Below are 23,081 nucleotides of genomic sequence, written 5' to 3'. Positions count from 1 at the left end.
CTCAGCTGTGTACACCTTGTGCATCCTATCTCTTTGGCTGCTGGAGGGAGGGGGTTGGTCAGTGGTTCTTCCCATAGCAGCTAAAAGGTGTATAGTCTTATGGAAGAAGCATGGGCTTGCTGGGTTTTCCGAGGGGGTCTGGGCACGAATCTTTTATTTCTTTGGACTGGGGGAGCCTGCTTTAAAGAAGAAAAAAAGATATGCTTGATGAAGGGGGAGGGTGCGGAGGGGTCTCAGGGGGGCTCCATTAACCATTCTGGATTTCCTTTCATATTCCATAAACCTCGCTTCCACACACCCCTCCCCCCCCCCCCCCCCCCCCCTTTTACCACTGAAAACATCTTCCTCCCTGCTTCCCAAATTTCCTTCCCACTTCATACTGGCAGGACAAGGCCTAATTTTTTTCCTAACACACCTGTACTGGAGAGAGGTTGTAAAATGAGAATTCTCCACCTGCCACTGGAATCCCATACCAATAATGAAAGATGTGTAGTTCCTGGGAGAGGCTGCCCACTCCTGAATGATATGATGTAGGTGTTTTGGGTTGATACGGATGTTCCCAGTTCCTGGTGTGGGTGACTTCTCTGCGTCGTCTCCTCAGGTAGTGATAAGTTGATCTAATTTCTTTTCGCACCTTTTCTCTCCATGTTTCTTCAGATCCTTACCCCCGTTTCCTCACTATGTCCTGGGATATACTCTCTCATATTTATCTTCCTCTCATTTTTTCTTCCTCTTTCTTCCTATTCTGTATTCAATCTTCTCCTCTTCTCAATTTTCTTCTCTATCTTCTTGCTATCATCCATCTTACATGCTCACCATATCTCATTCATTCCATTTCTTGGTCATGTACATTTGGATGATACCTCTCCCTCCCAAATAATTTCACTTTCACCCTTCTGTGCTTATCATTTCACTCCTCATATGTCCATTTTAACTTGTCTGCTTCTCTCCATTCTTACTGCCCATCTTCCCACCATTCCACATGTCTTATTATGACCGGTCTTAACTTTCCCCACCATACAACGTTTTCATTCCCTTTCATGGTCCATTTCCCTTTTTACCCCTCCAATAAATCCATGCTCCTTCTATCCATGGCTCTGTGGCTCCTTTCTCTCTGTTCCCAGGGGTCGCATGAAATACACAGACTTGTATGAGATGCTCAGACTAATCTCGCCTCCCTTGGGTCTGGGGAAGAAATGCCCTGCTCGAGTTGCTTATAAGGTAGATCCCTTCCACTTCCCACTACCATGACTCTAACCCTCTTTCCTAGTCCGTTCTTGGGTCCCAAATTGTAACTTGCCAGACAGAGGTCACTTAACACTACTGCTCTGCATATTTGTGCACTTACCAGCAGGAGGGTTAAGAAGTACTCAGTAAGAGATCCTTAATGCCAGGAGCCTCTTGTCACTGGAAGCCTCTTTATGGCATTTTTGTCTTTTGATGTGATATTTTTGGTATTTTGACGTGGAGATGTGCCGTCACTGTGTGCGTATGTCTTTGACATGTTCTGTATGTTGAGTGACAATGACAAGCTATGTGCTAATGAAGGGAGAAGAGTTTAGCTAATAATAACACAATATGTCTCTTATGGGGATGGCTTGTGGACAACAGGTAAAGTTCACAGAATGATTCAGATTCTAATAAAGAAATTACATCTTCTGCCCCATAGAGTTCCACATTGTAGGGCCCCATAATAAAAACTAAATGGGGTCTCACTCCCTGTTCTCACGATCCTCACAGAACTGGGGCAGGAGAGCCCCCTTCCTTTGCGTGCCTTGTAGAAGACAAGGATGATGTGACCCACAGGCCTTTCCCAAGTGTAGGCCATCAATATCAGATAAGTGTGGGCAAGACTCTTGGCACCCTGGACCATCAGCAGATGGAAGGGGCCATCAGCGCCGTGTACCCTTCATTGTTTACCAGTCACACTGTACTTTTGGTGGTGTCTGTGCCTGGTATTACAGATGAGAGCAGCGTTCAAGTGAATGGGACAGATCTGCAATTAGATGGCACAACCGCTACAAAAAGCATGAAGCAGCATCTGGCAATCAATTCATGGTATGCAGCACAGGAGTGGCCCTTCAATCAGCTGATGGGTGGGGGGTCCACAAGAGTCAGGCCTTTCCTGATATCCTAAAATAGCCTACTCATTTTCTTAGTCCTAAAGAATCCCTTTTGCATTGTGAAAAGCAATAGTCCTGCCCATGAAAATCAGGATGGGATCGACCTGAGCTGAAGCCCACCTCTCTAAAAGCCATTTGGCTGTACGGGCTGTCCGTCAATATGTCTGATGAGAGTGTTTTAGATGATTGGCAGGTTTTATATGAATTTCTGCCTACTGATGACAAGTCTATACGATAGGATGTTGTAAAAATTACACAATGGAAATTTTAGTCCACGAAATCATTCCCTTAGTTATGAGACATGCCGATCATAGTGTCTTCCTTTTCTTGCGATACAGATAGACTAGTCTTACGGGAATAGTAGGCTGTGCTCTTTATAGCCAAGTATTTTACTTTTCAAATTACATGTCAGGATGCTGCATAACTTTATATCCAATAGGTATCTAGTCAACTGATCTGCAGATCTATAGAGCTGTACTAACACTGGCAAGAGAGCCTGTTGGTACTTTGAAAGATGGACTACAGTTCTAGAGGCACATGGTGATGTAGCCTAAAAGTAATAGGTACAGGACTGAATAATATGCAGGTCTCAGTGATGTCATTGTGTGGTACAGTAATTAAGCCTCTAGATACATGGCTAAAGGTCTGCAGGTTCCTGGGTACAAGACAAGATGGTATGTACGGTAAATCTTCAGCTTCAGCAGAATGCTCTCCAAGCATATGCTGGGATGGTTTGTGGAGCACAATGGTCATATGGAGGAATCTTCTGTAGCTCTTCCTATGGCCGGTTGCTTGGTGGATCATTAGTCCCTAGCTCTTGCATACTGACAGAATAGTCAGTTACACCACTAAATGAGATGTACAGTAGATTTCTAGGCATAAATACAGAATAGTCTTCAGTCCTGAATGACTGGTAGGTCTCACAGTTATGTGCAGGGATGGTAGACAGGATAAAAGCTTTGCTTAGTCTGTAAGTTGATGGCAGACTCTCTGTATGTCTCACAGTAGACGGCTGAGCGATCCGTCAGTTCTGAGTTGTATATAACAATACAGAGCATATAGTCATATGCTACGAGCTGGAATGGTATATGTAGTGAATTGACCCACAGACTGAAGATTAGTTGTCTTCCGAAAGGTTTCCAGGCACATACAGAACAGTCAGTAGTAGGGGGTCGCTATGGTCAGACAGCGGTCGGCCTGTGCTAGTAGGGGCTGTAGTTTCCTAGTCCTGTATCACATACAGATGAATCTATTACTCTTTCTTTCCTGTCTCTGCATTCCTTACTCTTTTATTCTGTGTATCTTCCTCTCTTGTCTCTCCACACTCACTATGGTAAGTGCTCCATGCATTGGAAGGATGATGCAGGCTGACCTAACCCTTGTCCCTTCCTGCTTGAAAAATATCCTCTTGCAACAAGTTCTAAAAGATATGGTTCCCAACTATGAATTAATGAAAGCTGTGCTTCTGAAATGTTACTACAGAACACATGGGCCTCAATAGACGATGCACATAAGAAAAACGTGTGGTTTACATGAGCAGATGGAGAAATGCTTGATACGAGTGGGAGACATTAGATTTTTCCTATGTGGCATTCTTATGTATTTCCTTTAATATATACAGTACATTATTCAGCGGTGTATTTTACTTAGTAATTGATCTGGTAAACTCTATCTCTTATTTAATCTTCTATCTACCTGTCTACACTGCATAGGACATTTATCTGCACTATTCCCTATGTTATATCTGACTTTCACCTAACAGTATACATTTCTGCAACAAAATTATACCTGTACTATTACTCACCTAACTTTACTTTTTAGCCGCCAAACACGAGGCCTAGACAAATCTCAGCCAGGTCCACAAGTCAGTTCCAAAAGTTAGGACGCCTCCTTTACATCCCCAGTAGTCACAGCAGACTCCATTACAACCCCAGTGGTCACAGCAGACTCCATTACATCCCCAGTAGTCACAGCAGACTCCATTACATCCCCAGTGGTGACAGCAGACTCCATTACATCCCCAGTGGTCACAAAAGACTCCATTACATCCCCAGTGGTCACAGCAGACTCCATTACATCCCCAGTAGTCACAACAAACTCCATTACATCCACAGTAGTCACAGCAGACTCAATTACATCCCCAGTAGTCACAGCAGACTCTCTTACATCCCCAGTAGTCACAACAGACTCCATTACATCCCCAGTAGTCACAGCAGATTTCATTACATCCCCAGTAGTCACATCAGACTCCCTTACATCCCCAGTAGTCACAGCAGACTCCATTACATCCCCAGTGGTCTCAGCAGACTCCATTACCTCCCCAGTGGTCACAGCTGACTCCATTACATCCCCAGTAGTCATAGCAGACTCCATTACATCCCCAGGGGTCACAGAAGGCTCCATTACATCCCCAGTGGTCACAGCAGACTCCATTACATCCCCAGTGGTCACAGCAGACTCCATTACATCTCCAATAGTCACAGCAGACTCCATTATATCCCCAGTGGTCACAGCAGACTCCATTACATCCCCAGTGGTCACACGAGACTCCAATACATCCCCAGTAGTCACAGCAGACTCCATTACATCCCCAGTTGTCACAGAAGACTCCATCACATACCATGTGGTCACAGCACACTCTATTACATCCCATATGGTCACAGCACACTCCATTACATCCCATGTGTTCACAGCACACTCCATTACATCCCATGTGATCACAGCAGACTCCATTACATCCCCAGTAGTCACAGCAGACTCCATTGCATCCCCAGTAGTCACAGCAGACTCCCTTACATCCCTAGTAGTCACAGCAGACTTCCTTATATCCTCAGTAGTCACAGAAGACTTCTGACATCCCCAGTAGTCACAGCAGACTTCATTACATCCCCAGTAGTCACAGTAGACTTAATTACATCCCCAGTAGTCACAGCAGACTCCATTACATCCCCAGTAGTCACAGCAGATTCCATTAGATCCCCAGTAGTCACAGCAGATTCCATTACATCCTCAGTAGTCACAGCAGACTCAATTACATCCCATGTGGTCACAGCAGACTCCATTACATCCCATGTGGTCACAGCACACTCCATTACATATCCAGTAGCTACAGCAGACTCCATTACATCCCCAGTAGTCACTGCAGACTCCATTACATCCCCAGTAGTCACTGCAGACTCCATTACATCCCCAGTAGTCACAGTAGACTCCCTTACCTCTCCAGTAGTCACAGCAGACTCCATTACCTCCCCAGTAGTCACAGACGACTCGATTACCTCCCCAGTAGTCACAGACGACTCGATTACCTCCCCAGTAGTCACAGAAGACTCCATTACATCCCCAGTAGTCACATCAGACTCCATTACATCCCCAGTAGTCACAGCAGATTCCATTACATCCCCAGTAGTCATAGCACACTCCATTACATCCCCAGTGGTCACAGCAGACTCCATTACATCCCATGTGGTCACAGCACACTCCATTACATCCCATGTGGACACAGAAGACTCCATTACATCCCCAGTAGTCACAGCAGACTCCATTACATCCCCAGTGGTCACAGCACTCTCCATTGCATCCCCAGTATTCACAGCAGACTCCATTACATTCCCAGTGGTCACAGCAGAATCCCCAGTAGTCACAGCAGACTTCCTTACATGCCCAGTAGTCAGAGCAGACTCCATTACATCCCCAGTAGTCAGAGCAGACTCCAATAAATCCCCAGTAGTCACAGTAGACTCCATTACATCCCCAGTAGTCACAGTAGACTCCCTTACCTCTTCAGTAGTCACAGCAGACTCCATTACCTCCCCAGTAGTCACAGCAGACTCTATTACATCCCCAGTAGTCACAGCAGACTCCATTACATCCCATGTGGTCACAGCATACTAAAAAAAGTATAACATGTCCTGTACTTGCTGCAAAAACATGGCCCACAGACCCACTGAAGTCAGTGGGGGTCATTTACAAAGTTTTTTTGTTTCCTTTTGACGCACAATGAATTATCAAGTCAAATGCATAGAGGTCATGACAAACAGATCAGAAAAATAAACGCTTGGTCTTTATACTGCGTGACGTCCATTACATCCTATGTGGTCACAGCACACTCCATTACATCTCCAGTAGTTACAGCAGACTCCATTACATTCCCAGTAATCACAGCAGACTCCCTTACATCCCCAGTAGTCACAGAAGACTCCATTACACCCCCAGTAGTCACAGCAGACTCCATTACATCCCCAGTAGTCACAGCAGATTCCATTACATCCCCAGTAGTCACAGCACACTCCATTACATCCCATGTGGTCACAGCACACTCCATTACATCCCATGTGGACACAGAAGACTCCATTACATCCCCAGTAGTCACAGCAGACTCCATTACATCCCCAGTGGTCACAACACTCTCCATTGCATCCCCAGTAGTCACAGCAGACTCCATTACACGCCCAGTAGTCACAGCAGAATCCCCAGTAGTCACAGCAGACTTCCTTACATCCTCAGTAGTCAGAGCAGACTCCATTACATCCCCAGTAGTCAGAGCAGACTCCAATAAATCCCCAGTAGTCACAGTAGACTCCATTACATCCCCAGTAGTCACAGCAGACTCCCTTACCTCTTCAGTAGTCACATCAGACTCCATTGCCTCCCCAGTAGTCACAGCAGACTCCATTACATCCCTAGTAGTCACAGCAGACTCTATTACATCCCCAGTAGTCACAGCAGTCTCCCTTCCCTAACGTCACAACGGGCCCCCACAACTTCCCCGGTAGGCATATTAGCACCCCTATAACCCTCCCACTATTCACAGCACCGCACTGAATTCCTATAAAATCACAGCAGGATATCCCAAGCCACATAGCTTTCAGTAGTCACAACAAAGGTTTTCAATTCCCCTCTCTTATTTCCCCATGGGCTCCTGTGATGCAGCCTCTACAGCTGTTGTGTGCTCACTCTGTCCTGTAGTAGAAGTCTGTCATAACTTCTGCAGACAGAGATGGAGCTTAATGCTGTCTGTGACAAAAGCTAGCTCCTAACTTGATTTTGGCACTGGGTGTGACACATGGTTGCCTACATTACACCTTGAAACATAGAGACATGCAGGCAGCTGTAAACAGAGAGGGGAAAGGAACTGTAGTAATTTACACTGGTAATGCCACCTATAGCAATCCCTGGCAGCATCAACACAACAGTGCTGCACCTAGCCGGGCAAAATAATGTAAATAAGAAATAATGACTTCTGAGCTAAGGTGGCATCATCTAGTGAACATTCAGACACTGCACAGATACTTTTCCATATTATTCCTAAGTTCTGTAACGTCATTTATTTATTTTAACCCATATGTTATATATACTGTATATATATATATATATATATATATATTTATATATATATACAGTACAGACCAAAAGTTTGGACACACCTTCTCATTCAAAGAGTTTTCTTTATTTTCATGACTATAAAAATTATAGATTCACACTGAAGGCATCAAAACTATGAATCAACACATGTGGAATTATATACATAACAAACAAGTGTGAAACAACTGAAAATATGTCATATTCTAGGTTCTTCAAAGCAGCCACCTTTTGCTTTGATTACTGCTTTGCACACTCTTGGCATTCTCTTGATGAGCTTCAAGAGGTAGTCCCCTGAAATAGTTTTCACTTCACAGGTGTGCCCTGTCAGGTTTAATAAGTGGGATTTCTTGCCTTATAAATGGGGTTGGGACCATCAGTTGCGTTGAGGAGAAGTCAGGTGGATACACAGCTGATAGTCCTACTGAATAGACTGTTAGAATTTGTATTATTGCAAGAAAAAAGCAGCTAAGTAAAGAAAAACGAGTGGCCATCCTTACTTTAAGAAATGAAGGTCAGTCATTCAGCCGAAAAATTGGGAAAACTTTGAAAGTAAGGGCTATTTGACCATGAAGGAGAGTGATGGGGTGCTGCGCCAGGTGACCTGGCCTCCACAGTCACCGGACCTGAACCCAATCGAGATGGTTTGGGGTGAGCTGGACCGCAGAGTGAAGGCAAAAGGGCCAACAAGTGCTAAGCATCTCTGGGAACTCCTTCAAGACTGTTGGAAGACCATTTCAGGGGACTACCTCTTGAAGCTCATCAAGAGAATGCCAAGAGTGTGCAAAGCAGTAATCAAAGCAAAAGGTGGCTACTTTGAAGAACCTAGAATATGACATATTTTCAGTTGTTTCACACTTGTTTGTTATCTATATAATTCCACATGTGTTAATTCATAGTTTTGATGCCTTCATAGTCATGAAAATAAAGAAAACTCTTTGAATGAGAAGGTGTGTCCAAACTTTTGGTCTGTACTGTATATATATATATATATATATATATATATATATATATTATATAGTTTCTAATACACGTTAACAAAACTTTTGGCACCCTTCCGTTATAGAAAGAAAAACCCACAATGGTCACTGAAATAACTCGAAACTGACAAAAGTTATAATAAACAATCATTTACTGAAAATCAGCTAATACAAACCAGACATTGCTTTTGAATTGTGGTTCAATAGAATCATTTTAAGAATGAACTAATGAAACTGGCTTGGATATAAAGTATGGTGCCTTAAAGTGAATATTTTGTTGCCCAAGCTTTTTAGGCAATCACTGCAATCAAGTGATTTCTGTAACTCTCTCAGAATTCTGCATCTGTCCACAGGTATTTTGTCCAATGCTCATGAGCAAACTGCTCCAGCTGTCCTTACTGCTTCGCTGTGCAGCGGTTTTATTGTTACCGATTCTCGACATATTTGCCTGCCAGATATCTAACGGTAGTGTGAAACTAGCCAAAAACAGTGACGCATGGTGCGATCTGACACTGATGTACCTTGACCTTGGAGCTCACCTCTAATCTCTTTGGAAGTTGTTCTGGGCTCTTTGGTTACCATTCGTATTATCCATCTCTTTAATTTGCCATCAGGTTTCCCCTTGCAGCCACGTCCAGGGAGTTTGGCTACAGTCCTGTGGACCTTAAAGTTCTGAATAATATGTGCAGCTGTAGTAACAGAAACATCAAGCTGTTTGGAGACGGTCTTATAGCCTTTACCTTTAACATGTCTGTCTATAACTTTTAATCTCCTTAGCATCTCCTTAGCTTTCTTTGGTCCATGTTCAGTGTACCCACCATGATACCACACAGCACAGTGACTATTCCTCACCCTATAAATAGGCAGACTGACTGATTACACATGTGATGCTAATTACAGGACACCCCTTAGTATGTCCCTATAATCAAGTTATTTCAATCTTTTTTTAAGGGCACCATCATTTTTGTCCAGGCCATTTTCCTTTTTTTTTTTCTGTTGAACCACAATTCAAAAACAATGTCATATTTCATTGGCTGACTTTCAGTAAATTTTATTTATTACCACTTTTGTCAGTTTCAAGCTATTTCAGGGACCATTGTTGGGTACCACCAATTTTGTCCACGTGTGTGTATGCGTATATATTATATATATTATTATATATTATCAAAGCTCCATTCATTCCATAGCACTGTACATATGAGAAGGGGTATACATACATAATACAGACAATTGCACTAAGCATGAACAAGACGAGTTACAAACTGGTACAGAAGGAGAGAGGGCCCTGCCCGTGAGGGCTTACAATCTACATGGTATAGTAGAAGGACACAGTAGGTGTGGGTGAAGTTGGTCATGGCGGTATAGAGGCAGCAGGGTCACTGGTTGTAGGCTTGTCTGAAGAGGTGGGTTTTTAGGTTTATTTGAAGGATTCCACTGTAGGTGAGAGTCTGATATGTTGGGGTAGCGAGTTCCAGAGTATGGGGGATGCACTGGAGAAGTCCTGGAGGCGATTGTGGGAAGAAGTGATAAGAGGAGAAAAGGAGGTCTTGTGAGAATCGGAGAGTGCGTGTGGGGGTGTATCGGGAAAGTAGCTCAGAGATGTAGGGAGGGGACAGGTTGTGGACGGCCTTGTATGTATTTGTTAGTATTTTGAACTGAATTCGCTGGGCAATGGGGAACCAGTGAAGGGATTGGCAGAGGGGAGAGGCAAAGGAGTAATAGGGTGAGAGGTGGATTAGTCGGGCAGCAGAGTTGAGGATAGATTGGAGGTGTGCGAGAGTGCTAGATGGAAGGCCACAGAGGAGAGTGTTGCAGTAGTCTAGGCGGGAGATGATGAGGGCATGTACAAGCATTTTCGCAGACTCAAAGTTGAGGAAAGCGCGGATGCAGGAGATGTTTTTGAATTGGAAGCGGCAGGTGGTGAAAAGGGCTTGGATGTGTGGTCGGAAAGAGAGGGCAGAATCCAAGGTCACCCCAAGGCAGCGGACTTGACCGGGGAGAGTGTGCAGCCATTGATCGTTATAGATAGGTCTGTTGGGGGGGGTTGAGCAAGATGGGGGGAAGATGATGAATTCAGTTTTATCCATGTTAAGATTTAGAAAGCGAGAGAAGAAGGATGATATGGAAGATAGGCATTGTGGGATTCGGGATAATAAGGTGGTGATGTCTGGACCAGAGAGGTAGCATGAAAGTGATACTGAAAGCCATGGGATTATATGAGATGTCCCAGGCCGAAAGTGTAGATAGAAAAAAGCAGAGGTCCTAGGACAGAGCCTCGCGGGACACCAACAGAGAAGGAATGAGACGAGGAGGTGGTGCGGGAGTGGGAGACGCAAAATGTCCGTTCTGTGAGGTATGATGTGATCCAGGAGAGGGCCAGGTCAGTGATGCCAAGAGATGAGAGAGTTTGGAACAGAAGGGAGTGGTCGACAGTGTCAAAGGCAGAGGACAGGTCAAGGAGAAGGACAGAGTAATGTTTTTTGGTTTTGGCTGTTAGCAGGTCATTGGTGACTTTTGTAAGGGCAGTTTCTAGTCGAGTAGTGGGGTTGGAAGCCAGATTGTAGCCGGTCAAAGAGGGAGCAGTAGAAGAGGTGAGAGGACAGTTCAGAGCTGACATGCATTTCTCTTAGCTTAGCGGAGCAGGCAGAAGCAGGAGCCCGCGCCGCTCAGCTAATCCTGTCATAGCATATGGGTACAGAGTACCCATATGCTATGCCAGAAGTTAGTAATCCTCCGGAGGGCATGGGCAGGAGCAGTAATATGCGCCTCGGCCCGTACTCACAGCGCTGCTGCCCATTTATAAATTTCACAGCCCATACTCCATACACCGCCGTGGTGTACGGAGATCTGAGTTTTAAGCGCACAGTGAATGGTTAAAATTGATTAATAAAGTACATTATAAATAGTTGTATTAGAGCATTAGGGACATCATATTAAAAATTGTTACAAAGGTTTAGTTGCTCTTTAACTTGATTATCTGGGGTAGCACATTCCAGAGAAAAGGTGCAGCTTAAGAGAAGTCTTAGAGATGGGAGTAAGAAATTCAGAAATGGGGAATATTAGTTGTAAATCATTGGCACAGGGGAGAGCGCAGGTAGGGTGGTAGAGATGGGTGAGGAGATGTGTGTGGGGGAGGCAACCCTGGGAAGAGTTTTGTGGGTAAGAGTGACAAGTTTGAATGAAATACTGTATGGGAACCAGTAACGTGACCAGAACCGTGTGCAGACATCAGAGGGTCAGTTGGACAGATAGACAAGTCTGCTGTGTTCAGAGTGGATTGGAGAGGGGAGGACTTTTCTTTGAAGACCAATTAGTAATGAGTTACAGTAATCAAGATGGGAATGGATCAGGTCAACGCTGAGAGTTTTTATTGTTACGACAGTAAGAAAAGGGCGAGGAAATGATTGAATATCGGGGGTGGAGGAAAGATCAGCATAAAACATAACCCCAGGACTGGCAGGTTTAGGTAGGCTGGTAGGTTAGTATCTTACACTATGGGGGAGATTTATCAAAACTGGTGTAAAGGAAAACTGGCTTAGTTGCCCATAGCAACCAATCAGATTGCAAAGTAGATACGAAAAATGAAAGGTGGAATCTGATTGGTTACTATGGGCAACAAAGCCACTTGCTTTGATAAATCTCCCCATAGTGTAAGATACTAACCAGATACTACCTAGACATGACAGTCTCGGGAGTATGTTTTATGCTGATCTTTCCTTCACCCCCTTATTCAAGCCTTACATTACTCATGTTATGTATCTACACCATACCTACACTATTATTCCCACTGTGCATTATATCAGTCCTATACTTTACCTATACTAGTACTCACACTGTACATAATATCCATCCTGTATCTACACTATATCACACTGTACATTGGTCCTATATCTGTACTCTCACATACATCATATCTGTCCTGTGTCTATACATTTACACTATTACATGTACATTATAGCCATCCTAGAGCTATACTATTACTGATATCTTTCATTATATCTGTCCCCTATCTACACTATATCTATACTATTACTCACACCTTATGCAGCGAGCCCCTGAGGAGCCAGTGATGATGATGGGAGTAGTAGTGGCCCTGATGAGGTGTTGCATCTTGGTGTATTCCCTTGGGCTGTTGCTCCCTGAGGATCGGCGCAGTGGAAAGGTGGTTTAACCACTTCCCATCCGGGCCATTTGCCCCCTTCCTGACCAGGCCTAATTTAGCAAATCTGACATCAGTGATGGCCAGTTCGCATTGTTCGCCCGCGAACACATGCGGGCTGCCATCTTAACTCACAAGTCCGGCGAGGCACAGGTAAGCCCTTACCTGTGCCTGCGCCGCGAGCCGGTCTGAAACAAATGCAGTCACCGGGAGCAGGCAGTTCCGAGAACAGCCGCCGGGGGCCTTCATCGGGGTGTTCTCGGAACTGCCTGCTCCCGCTGACTGGATTTGTTTCAGACCGGCTCGCGGCGCAGGCACAGGTAAGGGCTTACCTGTGCCTCGCCGGACTTGTCAGTTAAGATGGCAGCCCGCATGTGTTCACGGGTGAACAATGCGGACTGGCCATCACTGTCTGACATATCTCACTTTATGTGGTAATAACTTTGGAACAATTTTACTTATCCAAGTCATTCAGACATTGTTTTCTCGTGACACATTGTACTTCATGACAGTCATAAATTTGAGTCAATATATTTCACCTTTATCTATGAAAAAATCCCAAATTGACCCAAAATTTAGAAAAATTAGCAATTTTCTAAATTTCAATTTCTCTGCTTTTAAAACAGAAAGTGATACCTCATAAAATATTTATTACTTAACATTCCCCATATGTCTACTTTATGTTGGCCTCATTTTGGAAATGTCATTTTATTTTTTGGGGACGTTAGAAGGCTTAGAAGTTTAGAAGCAATTCTTAAAGGGCTTCTGTCACCTCCCAAAACTCATTTTTCATTTTTGGGCATATTAAAATCCTTATTGTACGATTATTCCCTATATAGTGCTCTTACCTTGTTCTGTGGCTTAGTTTCATTAAAAATCTAGCTTTTAAAATATGCAAATTACTTCACTACCAGCAAGTAGGGCGTCTACTTGCTGGTAGCCGCCGCATCCTCCTTTAAAAAAAACGCCCCCTCCTCCTGTTGATTGACAGGGCCAGCGAGCGCTCTCCTCCTCCGGCTGGCCCTGTCTGCGTTGAATGAAGACACGTAAGGCGCAGGCGCGGGATTTGAAATGCTGACAGGGCCAGCCAGAGGAGGAGAGCGCTCGCTTCCTCAGCTCTTCCTCAGTGCGCCTGCGCCGATGACGTCTTCTTCGGGTTTAGAGGTCATGTCATCGGCGCAGGCGCACTGAGGGAGTGCTGAGGAGTCGAGCGTCCTTCTCTTAGAGCGCCTGCGCTGAATGAAGACACGTAAGGCGCAGGCGCGGGATTTGAAATGCTGACAGGGCCAGCCGGAGGAGAGCGCTCGCTGGCCCTGTCAATCAACTGGAGGAGGGGGCGGTTTTTTAAAAGGAGGATGCGGCGGCTACCAGCAAGTAACTGCCCTACTTGCTGGTAGTGAAGTCATTTGCATATTTTAAAAGCTTGATTTTTTATGAAACGAAGCCACAGACCAAGGTAGAGCCCTATATATTGAATAGTCGTACAATAAGGATTTTAATATGCCCAAAAATGAAAAATGAGTTTTGGGGGGTGACAGAAGCCCTTTAAAATTTTTAAGAAAATTGCCAAAACCCACTTTTTAAGGACCGGTTCAGGTCTGAAGTCACTTTGTGGGGACTACATAGTGGATACCCCTCATAAATGACCCCATTGTAGAAACGACACCCCTTAAGTTACTTAAAACCGATTTTACAAACTTTGTTAACCCTTTAGGCGTTTTTATTTTTTGAGCGATTTTCTTATGTGGGGGCTCATTTTTTGCGGGATGAGGTGACGGTTTTATTGGTACCATTTTGTGGGACATACGCCTTTTTGATCACTTGGTGTTGCACTTTTTGGGATGTAAGGTGACAAAAATGGCTTTTTTTGTCAATTTTTCGGACTAGTTCGATCATGTGATATATTTATAGAGCTGACCGTCACGGACGCGGCAATACCAAATATGTTTTTTTTTTTTTTTCTATTTTTAACTTTTTTATTATTCCTTACATGGGGATTTTTTTTTTTACATGTGAAACCTTTTTTTTTTTTACACTTTGCGTCCCCCATAAGGTCATACAAGACCTCTGGGGGACATTTACTTCACTTTTTCTTTTTTTCACTGTTGATTTCTCCTGTAACTGGGGCTGACATAGTAGCCCCAGTTACAGGAGAAATACACCCCCCAGAGAGGCTATACAGCGCAATACCGACCTCACAGCTCCGGCACTCACCCGGCTCGGTGAGCGCTGTGTATACAGCGATCTAGAAGGCAGGAACACCTGGGCACTGTCCCCGCCTTCTCTAAGGGTTGCCCTGCTGTCACTGACAGCGTGCAACCCGATCTGCAGCTTCACAATTAGCGTGCAGCTGCGATTTCTGAATGGACGTTTTAAAACGTCCATTCAGAGATAGTGAACCACCTCCCGGACGTTTATATTCAATGGGCGGACGGGAGGTGGTTAAAGAATTAGGCCAGAAGTAAACATATAAAAGTCTCTCTTTACTCAGTGTAGACTATATTGTATAGCACATCCAGCAGTACTATGTACAAAGTGCAGTTTCTGGCACCAGATGAGAAGGTCTGGTGGCTGGTTGTTTGGCAATTAAATGGCACTTGCAGGCACTTCCTGATACAAGCTGAAAGTTAGTATAGCCCGGTGATTACTCACTCATCAGCGCATTTTTGCTGATCGTTCTGCTGTCTTTTTCTGCTGTGGCTTTTGCGAAAGCTGGCTTCTGGTAATCTCCATGGAGTAATGGTCTCACACGAGAACTGGTTAAGGTGTCTTGGAGTAGGAGCTCTAGCATGCGCTTCCTTCCTCCATGCTATTTACACTGTGATTTTCCCCCCCCCCCTCCACACCCGGCAGGAAGCAGGACCAGCCCACTCCTACCAAGAGGGTAGTTAGCACTGTTCCCGCCAATCATACCTCTTCTGCTGGAATACTAGGCAGAACATAACATAACAATACATAAAACATTTGCAGATACCCCCAGATCTGGGGTACTGCACACCCCCTTGTGGAAAGGAAGGCCATCCTTAGTTGTGTTAGTCCTTTCTGGTAGCCCGGCAACAGATGCCCAACAACGCAGATTAAGCTGGTTCCCTCCCAATAAAGTGGAGAGAAAAGAACACAAGTGCATATACATGTTTCATAATACCTAGGCTACGAACTAGCTACCAGGGGGAATAATAAAACAAATGTCACGAAGAGCAGTTCTTTGTGGTAACAAGGAGATGGCCTAAAAAACTAACTAATGAAGTCCATGGCTGCAGTACCCTGCTGCGTTACAGTCCTGGTGTCTGCAGCAAGGGAACATTCCTGGGTCCGGTTTAACAAATCCCAGGCAAGCCATCACTCAGGTGCGTTGGAGTCTTTGTGGTGGGTACAGGCTTTAAATGTTATAAACTAGATCCCCCACTTGTGACTCTGCCACCTAGAGTCCCAGAGACACAAATTGGGGACACAAGGAGCTTAAGATTGTTTGAACGTTATCCTTGGGTCTGGATTCTTTAAGCGTTGCAGGCCCATCTCACAAGGTGTTGGCAATAACCTGAGAAGGGGTAGGAACAATAAGTGTAACTTGGAGCATAATGACAGGGGGAGTAGAATGCAGACAAGAAGCAGGATGATAGGTATGTCAGGCCCAACAAAAAACACACACAAACAGAGGCCAGTTCCAACCTTCTTACTCTCCTAACGCTCTAAGGGATCCTGCATGCCTCCAAATGAGGGAGAAAAACTCTTCCTCCTCCTCTCCCAGATCAATGAGAGGACACTCAGGTGATGACTTTGCAGCACCAACTCTTGCAGCTCTTAGTGGAGATCCCATGGTAAATTGGTGACCCCAGGCAGCCACAAATGGAACAGCTGGGCTCATCTTCAGGATGTGGAAGTGCTTAGGGCCCAGAACGAATGACTGGAGCTCCTCGATGCAGGACCTCTGGATCCAACGGTACTGGCAGCTGCCTCTCCAATGGTAGCCAGGTGCAATAAGCATCTCAGTATTGCTGCTACTGTTCTGGAGGCAGCCTCCATGGCAGCACAGGGGTACACTATGGCCCGCTGCATATCTTGCTAAGTGACCAGACCATGACCACATATGCCCTGTGGATAGATTAGGGGGCTCTTTCAACCCTGGTATCAAAGGTTCCAGTTCATGCTGTGATAGAGGGCCAAAACATAGATGGTAGGTAGGACCTCTTGACTGACCTCCTGTTGACGCTGATCTCATCCTGGGTCTCATTATCCAAAAGAGATATCCAAAGCTTCGAGCCACAGAGAACCATTTCACTGTCCCGATGCGCCGCTCCAGCACAGGGTCACCCAGGTGAGGGTAGTCAAGCACCTGCATCACCTAGTGTTTAATCTAGACCTTCTTCACCACGTGGTGGGCACTTCTTCCATCTCTCCTGCACCTCAATGGCAGCGTCTGGTGACGGGCAAACTTTTCTGTCCCAGGCACAGACTTTCTTCTTGGCCTTAAGGTCTTTGACTTGACAAAATAATAAATGGAAACCTGGTTGAAGGTGCCAGACTCCCACACCCATCAAAGCATATGGCAGACACGACTTGTCTGCTACTGCAAGCAGTGAGTGTGAAACGCCCACAAGGAATCTTGTTAACACGATGTCGCTATAGCTTCCACTGAGTTCCCCACACCAATTAGACCAACAATTGTAAGGCACGGAGGCACATTCATGTTGGCAAGGCCAATTTCATGCAGCAAGCCCCTGAGGCCCTGTTGCAGGGCATGGGACTGGTAGCCCCTGATAAGTTTTTGTGTCACAGTGTACTTCCTCAGGCCTTAGCTCCCTGGGGATCGGTGCAGTGGAAAGTTGGTTTGAACAATTAGGCCAGAAGTAAAGGTATAAAAGCCTGCAGAATATAACTTATACCAAGACACATCCAGCAGTCTTAGATAGCTTTAGCTGTAGCTTTCGGGAAAGCTGGCTTCTGGATACTAGTAATCTCCCTGGATGAATGGTCTCACAGGAGACTGTCCCTTGGAGTAGGAGCTATAGCATGTGGTTCCTTCCTTTAAGCTGTCTACTCAGGAAACACTCCCACCCCCGACAGGAAGCAGGACTAGCCCATTCCTACCAACAGGAGAGGGACTAGCCCTGTTCCTGCCAACCACAACTCTTCTGCTGAAATACTGGGCAGAACATAACATAACAATACATAATAAAACATTTGCAGATACCCCCAGGTCTGGGGTACTGCACACCCCCTTGTTAAAAGTCAGGTCATCCTCGGGCTGTATAAGAGTACTCCCTTTTAGCCCGGCAACAGATGACCAAAGATGCAGATTAAGCTGTCTCCCTCCCTCTCAATACTGTTGAGATAAAAGGCTAAGAGCAAATATGCTTATACATACTTTACAAACCCTAGGCTAAAAACTAGCTACCAGGGGGAATAATAAAACCAGTGTCCCGAAGGGCAGTTCTTGGTGGTAACAAGGAGGTGGCCTAATTAACTAAATAACTAATGTAGGCCCTTGCTGCAGGACTCTGTTGCATTACAGTCCTAGTGTCTGAAGCAGGGGGAACATTAGAGACAACTGGAGGAGGAGAACAGAACGTGGCAGCTACCGATGGTCGCCACAGAGAGAGACAGCTTCCGAGGAGGTAGTCTGTGCTGCACTGTGGTATATGGGTCTGTGGGATGGTAGTCTGTGCTGCACTATGGTATTGCTGACCCTGCCAATATGTATTGGCCCCATCTACTTGCGTTGCCCCACCTTCTGTTAGTTTGGACCCACCTACAACATTGGGACTACTTTTAGGTTTTTTCCAGGGCCACTATATGTTCCCAGTCCAGCCTTGAGCAGTGGTCAAGCATGAGCACTGGAGCTTCATTCATCTCTATGAGACTGTGGTCTCTGGCAGTCCCACAGAGTTGAATAGACAGGCAGCGGACACGTGCAGCCTCCGCTGCATTCATATGGGGGACTTCCACCGATCAGACACTTATGCCCTGTCTCGTGGATAAGTGAGCGTGTTATGATCTTTCTGAAAGGCATAGAGCGTGTCTCGTACCTTACCCTGGTGAGCTGTATTAAGAAGCTATTAATTATAATATTATACCCATTATATTTGATGAATATGAACCTGATGCTGGTACAGCTTAAATGAATATTATAATTAATATGTCAAGCAGGCAATATCATTTCATTTTCCTGACCATATCCTCATTGCATTCATTACACCCAGAAGGGTTGTAATGTTGTGCTTAAAGGGAGTCACTGATAAACCAGCCGAAAGACCTTGTAGGGCCGGATCAGCTAAATGTCATGAGAAGCTCATGCACATGACTATCGCCTGCTTTACAGTCCGCAAATTGTGGGTCCCCAAAATATGGATACCGGCCGAGTGAGCTCTGCATTTTGTGGGACAGAACGTCCGGCCCATAATAGAACAGTCCTATCTTTGTCCTTAAAGGGGTTCTGCAGTTTTTTTTAAACTGATGATCTATCCTCTGGATAGATCATCAGCATCTGATCGGCGGGGGTCCGACACCCGGGACCCCCGCCGATCAGCTGTTTGAGAAGGCAGTGGTGCTGGCAGTAGCGCCGCGGCCTTCTCGCTGTTTACCGCTGGCCCAGTGACGTCACGACTTGTATCACTGGCCTAGGCGGGGCTAAGCTCTGTTCATTTGAATGGAGCTTAGCCCCGCCCAGGCCATAGATACTAGTCATGACATCACTGGGCTTGCGGTAAACGGCGAGAAGGCCGCGGCGCTGCCTTCTCAAACAGCTGATCGGCAGGGGTCCCGGGTGTCGGACCCCCGCCGATCAGATGCTAATGATCTATCCGGAGGATAGATCATCAGTTTAAAAAAACTGCAGAACCCCTTTAATGCGGATAAGAATATGACATGTTCTATATTTTTGCCACTGAAAGTACGTATGGATTAGGACAGCACACGTGCTGTCCTTGTGGCCCAATTGAAGTGAATGGTTCCGCAACCGACTTGCAAAAATGTGGATGCGGAAAAAAATATGTTGGTGTGCATGAGCCCTTAGTGATATGTGACTTCAGTCTATGGAGAGAAAGTGCTTTTATTCCATATGCAAATGAGCAGTTAAAGGGGTTTCTCATCTCAACATATGTGGCATATCGCTAGGATAGTTGCAGGTTCCACCTCATAAACATGTACAGTGATCCCTCAGGACACAACGGCCTCAGGATACAATCTTTTCAACATACAATGTTCTTTTCTGACCCATTGTAAGTTGAAACCAGACTCAACATCCAATGTCTCAGAGTCAGACCCAACTAATCAAGGCCACTTCTCTGGTAAAATCGCTGGATTAGTTTCTAGTTAGTTAGTCTCTTAGGCCTATTTCACACTACCGTATGGCTATTTCAGTGTTTTGCGGTCCGTTTTTCACGGATCCGTTGTTCCGTTTTTTGTTTCCGTTGTGTTTCTGTTTCCGTTCCGTTTTTCCATATGGCATATACAGTATACAGTAATTACATAGAAAAAATTGGGCTGGGCATAACATTTTCAATAGATGGTTCCGAAAAAAACGGAACGGATACGGAAGACATACGGATGCATTTCCGTATCTGTTCTGTTTTTTTTCCGGACCCATTGACTTGAATGGAGCCACGGAACATGATTTGCAGCCAAATATGTTCTATCTTTCAACAGAACGGAAATACGGAAACGGAATGCATACGGAACACAATGAATGGTTCCGTATACGGACCATATACGGAACGCAAAAAACGGCCCGCAAAACGGAAAAAAAAAAACGGTAGTGTGAAAGGGGCCTTAGTTATCTGCCTATTTTTCTTAAATGTTAATTTTCTCTTATCTTGGATGACAGTTTGGGGCTTTGGAACCAATTACTCAACATACAATGGTCGTCCTGCAACCACTTAAGGCTACTTTCACACTAGCGTTTTAGTTTTCCGGTATTGAGATCCGTCATAGGGTCTCAATACCGGGGGGAAAAAAAACGCTTCAGTTTTGTCCCCATTAATCGTCAATGGGGACAAAACTAAACTGAACAGAACGGAGTGCTCCAAAATGCATTGTGTTCCGTTTAGTTGCGTTCCCAGACCGGAGAGCAAACCGCAGCATGTTGTAGCAAGATGGATCCGGCATGACCCCAAATGCAAGTCAATGGGGATGGATCAGTTTTCTCCGACACAATCTGCCACAATAGAAAACGGTTCCGTCTCCCATTTGCTATCAGTAGAGTTCATGACGGATCCGTCCCCCATTGACTTTCAGTGGAGTTCATGACGGATCCGTCTTGGCTATAATACAACCGGATCGGTTCATAACAGATGCAGATGGTTGTATTATCAGTAACGGAAGCGTTTTTGCTGAACCCTGCCGGATCCAGTAAAAACACTAGTGTGAACGTAGCCTAATGTTGTAACTTGAGGGACCACTGTAGTCCCATGTTCCTATCACAGTGATCTCCAACCTATGTCCTGACAGTCTTATACATCGTATTAGCCGCTTACACTGGGGTTTACATATACCATATCAGATGACTGTGAATGTGATTGCTGCCCCCTTGATCAGTAGGGTAATTCTGGAGGAATAGTAGGCACATCTAGTGACCTACACTCCAGCCTATGCCATAGAGTGGCCATACATCTATCCATTACACCCCATATGTACAGTCTATGGTATCTCAGTCTGTAGACCAAGCAACATGGGGAAGACTTTTGTCTGTTCCTGAGGGCCCCATGACGGCCTCAGCCCAGCTGAATGTGCCCTCTATGATATGAAGTTGCCGTTACATGCTAGTACGCCCGGCTTCTCATACCCACATGCTCTGTGCACTATTATGACTCCGTGGGGGTCTGGTCGCTGCCGCTGTATCTTTCTATGCACGTTATACTCATCATATAGGACTCCTCGCTCTCCCTGAACTGTACTACTTTAGTTTAGGACGCATTATCCTCCTCGACAGTCCTTGACAAACCATTTCATGGCGGTTAATGGACTATGCCCCATCTGCTTTTCTTCCGATGTGTGGGGCTCTGGGGGATTTGCTGATGTTGTGTGGCCAGAATCTCTCATGGTCCATATGGGAGCTTCTCCTATCTAGTTTAATACAATAAGTTTCACAGCTTTGTTTGTGAATGTATTTCTTTTTTTCTCTCTCTTTTTACTCCCTCTCTCCCTTTCTCACCCTCCTCCTCCTCTTCGTCTCACCTATCTCGCCTTCTCCCCCCCTTCCCCCAGCCGCCCTCTCTCCCCTGTGCTCCCCCTGTGTAGGAGTTCTAGCTCTATTGAAGGGATTGCATGGGGGAATCCCTGCATGTTGCACGCCACGGTTCTGCATGATGCATGCTCCAGGTTGGCCCGTGTACTCGCCTGCCTATCTTGGCTTCGATTTGTGCTGGCTGTTCTGAGAAGACTACACTACCAGAGTGGTGGCTGGGAGAACGAACTACGCTCACTCGGGTGGTGGAGTATTCTATTATCTATGGTGTTTTCTGTAGCTCAGGACTCTGAGGCTCAGGGGGTGTAAAGCACACAGCTGGACTACGGTGGGAAGATTTACCCAGTAACTAGACCAGATGTGTTCCCACACATTTATACAAACTACTATGTTCACCTACTTCACGTGGAAATTGTGCAAAATTTGTAACCTGAATTATGTTCCTAATCCTATAAATTAGACATGGGCTGGGCTCCGAGACTGGGCAGTGGCGGCTGATTCCAGAGGTTTACCTTCTGCCACATACAGAGAGGGGACCCTAGTGGTTTTCCTGTGGGATATGTAATAGTAGTGTACGTTATCAGAGCCTCTGAGTCCTGGATATAGTAGATAAGCTTCTCCCGGGTTCTCTGGATCAGTAAGTTCACGCTGCTTTCTGACTCCTTGCAGCGGCTTCTTCGAATGGACCTTCCTGTGGCCGATGATAACACTGTTCACTTTAACTCGACCCTCATGGCTCTGATACGTACAGCGTTGGATATCAAAATTGCAAAAGGTAAGCTAGGGACGATAAGCAGGGGCCTTTACTGGCACATTTTCACAATTTACTCGGAGGTCACACTGACTGTATAAAATAGAACTGATGTTCCCCATATTTTTTCAGGTGGTGCCGACAAGCAGCAAATGGACAAGGAACTCAGAAAGGAGATGATGGCCATTTGGCCCAATCTCTCTCATAAAACACTGGACCTGTTGGTGACACCACATAAATGTAAGATCCACCACATTCACTTACAGGCGGCCCCAACCAATTAGTCTCATTTTCATACTGAAACGCATTGAGGGGGAAGGATGGGAAACCCAGGTCATGTTGTATGTGTCCTAGGTTCTAAGTTGGTGGGACATGCTTGTAACCTAGGGGAAGGATGGGAAACCCAGGTCATGTTGTATGTGTCCTAGGTTCTAAGTTGGTGGGACATGCATGTAACCTTGGGGGAGGATGGGAAACCCAGGTCATGTTGTATGTGTCCTAGGTTCTAAGTTGGTGGGACATGCATGTA

At 45.4% G+C, this 23,081-nt stretch overlaps 1 protein-coding gene across 1 annotated transcript in view; it reads left to right on the top strand.

Annotated features, from left to right (window-relative positions):
• CACNA1A (calcium voltage-gated channel subunit alpha1 A) overlaps positions 1–23,081 on the top strand; it is a 285,029-nt gene that overhangs the window by 221,422 nt on the left and 40,526 nt on the right. The window contains exons 38-40 of the mRNA XM_040415070.1: positions 1,125–1,221; positions 22,471–22,576; positions 22,685–22,792. Of these exons, the coding sequence (XP_040271004.1) occupies positions 1,125–1,221; positions 22,471–22,576; positions 22,685–22,792 (311 nt within the window). The remainder of the gene's footprint in view (positions 1–1,124; positions 1,222–22,470; positions 22,577–22,684; positions 22,793–23,081) is intronic.

Source organism: Bufo bufo, chromosome 1, assembly GCF_905171765.1.
Source record: "Bufo bufo chromosome 1, aBufBuf1.1, whole genome shotgun sequence".
NCBI classification, from domain to species: Eukaryota; Metazoa; Chordata; class Amphibia; order Anura; family Bufonidae; genus Bufo; species Bufo bufo.
The sequence above is the reverse complement of the archived record's forward strand: the minus strand, read 5'-3'. Positions and strand labels throughout refer to the sequence as shown.